The sequence below is a fragment of the Antrostomus carolinensis genome, unplaced genomic scaffold, assembly GCF_000700745.2.
Source record: "Antrostomus carolinensis isolate BGI_N321 unplaced genomic scaffold, ASM70074v2 scaffold45264, whole genome shotgun sequence".
NCBI lineage: Eukaryota > Metazoa > Chordata > Aves > Caprimulgiformes > Caprimulgidae > Antrostomus > Antrostomus carolinensis.
In genome coordinates, this window is record NW_010310988.1 from 2,788 (window position 1) to 6,554 (window position 3,767).

The following is a 3,767-nucleotide window of genomic DNA, read 5'->3' on the forward strand; positions in this document are numbered from 1 at the left end:
TTTTTGGGGGGGCTATGGAGAGAAGAAGGTTTTTTGGTACCTGATGGTCATTTAACAAGGCAAGAGATCAAAGCTTGAATTAATGAAAAGGGAAGGGGCAGGAGCTGTGCACATGCCATGGAGGAACTCATGAGAGCACGAACAGCTGGAAGCTCTCCTGGTAGATGTGGAAAAGGCACCTATTTTGCAAGCACAGGGAAGATGATGGAGCCAAAATTAGCAACCGAGTGACATGCGGATGCAATAATTCTGCTGCGGTTGAATTTTCAGCTGGGGCAGGTTTTGGATGTGTCAAACTGTTTGCCTTAGTTTAAGGGAAACACAGGACAGCAGGTGGCCATTCCCCACCATGATCCAAGAGAGTGAAGGCTTCAAGCTGGACTCTTTTGGGATCATGGGAAGGTGAGAGAAAAGGACCTAGAGCAACACGTGGAGTGGCCTCCTCGGAATCAGCACAACCGTGAGCTGCCGACGCTGAGCCGGGGTCCACCCGATAAGAGCAGAAGGGAGACAGGGTTCACCTCTACCAAATAACACACCCTTCGCCTTCCCCGGAGTGCTCACCTGGTCATCTGCTGGAAAAAGGACTTCTCAGCTGGCTGTGTCTCCCTGGGCAAAACCACGAGCGCTGAAGCTTGTGTGTCACCGGACTGCGGCAAAGGGCAGGGCTGGGCGGTTGCGCGGCTGGTCGCGGCAGAGACCCCGCTGCTGGGGGGACACGCGACAGGGGAAGGGAAATCAAACTGTTGAGGGTTAGTTGCAGCCACAAGGAAAGGGGTGGAGAAGGCCAAGGGCTGGCTGTCATGCAGGAAAGGAGGCTTGCCTAGCAGGTCCTCAGGGAGGTTAGTAGGTTGGAAGCTTTGCCCAAGAGCTTCCTGATGGAGGTTGGTGAAGCTGAAGCCTCCCTGATCAAACCTTTCGGGCAGCACAGCTTGAACAGGGATGGGATCTGGTGGTTTCTCCACAAAGGGATTGCTTGGGGTGTTTGGGCTGAGTGCTGGAGCAAAGGGGTTTCTTGGGGTTGAAGTGTCCTGCTCGTGCCTCTCTTCCACCCTATCTGGCTTCCAGAAATCAGCCTTCTTGAAGTCTATCCTGCTGTCTGCCGAGCATCGGCGCCACGGCCCCTCGGGCTCACTGGTGGGGGGTCTGCCCTGCTCTGCCTCCTGAGGAGGACCAGCCACTGTCACAGGGGCACAAGGCTCAGCCTGGCCTCCTGTTCGCCCAGCTGCTGGTCCATGCCACCCCTCACCATCACCCCATGCTGGCTCTGGCTGGGGTGGACTCTCCCCACATGCTAACCTTTGGGGTCGTGCTGCTGAGCTGAGACCCGCAGGGTGACCAGTTGCCTCTTGCTCTTCCAGAGCTGTCCAGTAGGTTTCTGGCTGGCTGGGATCTAGTTTGGAAGGTGGGTTTAGTCCTGATGTACTGAGCTCCTCAGGGAACGGCTCCTGTTTGGAGACCATCTCCCACTCGGCACCGTCTGCAGCACCTGGTTGGCTCCAGCTCTCCTCAGCATCCAACTGGCCTAACCCATCTAGGGAGAACTTCGATGGGCAAGTCTCAAACTGCTCAGCGGCATCTGCCTCATTCATCTCTGACTGCTCCTCCCTCAAAGAGGTGTCTCTTTTTGCCAGCTCATCAGCTTTCGCCTCCAAATTAGCTGCTGAGTCCCCAGTGGCAGATTCAGCATCCTCAGAAACTGGGAACTCACTCCCAGCTTCAGCTCCGTCCCCTCCCAGTGCGGGCGGACTGGGAGACGCTGGGACAGAGGGCACACTGCTCAGATGGCTCCTTGGCAGCTCCACATCTGCCTTTGGGTTCTCCACGTCTTCCCATTGTTCCTCGTTGCCTCGCTGTGGGTCACAAGCAGCATCTTCCTCGCTGTCCCCTCCACCACCCGCGGCTGCGAACCGACCCCCCTTGGAGTTTTGGGGGGTGGCACGGCTGAGCCGGCTGCCATCTCCTCCCTCTCTTGGGTACCTGTCCATGGAGAGAGGACAACGTGCCTCTCACGGATGTCAGAGCTGAGCTTCACACGGTTCTCACTGGCCTCGAGCTTCATGCTAGCCTGGAGCTGGTAGACTGAAGTCCGTATGTCAAAGGTGTCCTCCTCATTCCCAGCACGCTGGGGCTCTGTCCCTGGCTCTGAGGCCACGGGGAAGCGTCGTGCTGCCACATCTGCGAGCACCCGCGGGGGCACGGCTGCCACGTTGCTACCTGGCAAGGTTTCAGAGATGGGTTCAGGGGTGAAGGTGCTTCTGGGCAACACACAAGCGGCAGCACGAGATCCGCTCTTCGCTTCAAAGGTGCCTTCGCTGAGGAAGAGCAACGCGCTCTCCTGACCCACGCGCTCCTGCTCAGCCACGTTTTGGGTGCTCTCTGATGGGTCAGGAGCCGTTTCGGTGGCTATGGTCATCCATCCATTTGTCCCTGCACTAGAAGGTTCCTCCTCATTCCCATCTCCTTCCTCCCTATCACTATTTTCAGCAGTTAGTGGTGTGGAAACCTCTTTTTCCCCTGAATTTCCCGATGCAAAGGCTGCCGTCCAAACCGTGGGTGTGCTGCTCTTCCTCCTCCTTCCCATCGACCCCGCAGACACAGGGCTCAGCACATCCTCGATCACCGTCGCTTCCTGGGTTGTGCTCACCAAATTTGCCCCCACATCTAAACCAGAGAAATTTGTCCAAGAACGTAGAGTTGCAGACATTTCACTGCCCATTTGTGAATCAACCTTTTCAAATATCTTTGTCCCTTTCCCACCAGCCGGCTCGGTTGATCTCTCTGTCGGGCTGGCTGCATCAGGATCATCGATAAAAGCCATGCCCTCTGCTGCCACTGAAGCAAAGAAGTTCTCCTTCTTCAATTCTGGTTTGAGCCTGCTGGTTGCAAAGGCATCAAAGGTGTCATCCCACTCTGAGAGGGGAGGAGGGACAGCAGGTTTCTCATCTGGAGGAGGAAGGTCTCCTTGTGATGGAGGTGTTGTTTCTGGAACGGGGATGCCAATGCTTTTGGTTGGAGATTCCTTCTCTGGTTCTTTATGTCTTAGGGAGGCAGAGGGACTGTAATCCTCAGAGGAATATAAACTCCCAACGACCTCTGTTGAAGCATGTGGCCCAGACGGGAAACTAGAGAAAAAGTGAGTAGGTGAAGGAGAATTTAGTACCTGATCAGCGAGGAGTTCCTCAAAGAAGGGATTGTTCTGCAGGGAGTTGAGGAATGGGTTGGTAGGGGACAAGCATCCGGATTGACTGTCTCCAATAGCGGGAGAGAGGTTAGAGCTTGGCATGCTAGCGAGATGAGCTACAGCAGCAGGAGAAAACTGGGCAGGGGAGCAGGGAGGAAAATGAGAAGGAGCATCTGAGCTGGTTTCTACCTGAGGAGACACTTCCAGGCTGTGGAGGGAAGACAAAACAGTCCTCCTGGTTAATGCTGTGACAGTGCTGTAAAGCATACACCACACACACGACAAACGCTTCGGTTCAAAGCAAGGCAACGCTCAAAGACATCCTCGTCTCTCTCTTGTTAGGCAGAGCGATGATTATGGAGTCAAAAGGCGTGGCAAGGACATGCACGACAAAGAGGAAAGGGCAGCCCTTCTTCTACAACACTCCTCCAAATGTCCCCTTGCTGCCTGGGCAAGCCCTAAGACTCAGGACCCCCACCAGGGGTTTTGCCACCTCCTGCAGCTCAAGGACTTGGCTTGTTTATTGTCCCAAAGGCAGGAGGAGCCAGGCTGGGCTCTTGCATCAGGATTATTTGAGCCACTA

General features: G+C 55.3%; 1 protein-coding gene across 1 annotated transcript; it reads right to left on the reverse strand.

Annotated features, from left to right (window-relative positions):
- Positions 1 to 564: 564 nt before the first annotated feature.
- Positions 565 to 3,286, reverse strand: LOC114818506 (uncharacterized; the record flags this gene model as incomplete). The annotated part of the gene is given in 2 exon segments (XM_029084656.1): positions 565 to 1,910; positions 1,913 to 3,286. Coding segments are annotated over 2 exon segments (2,720 nt in total), but the record flags the coding sequence as incomplete, so codon positions are not given.
- Positions 3,287 to 3,767: the final 481 nt, after the last annotated feature.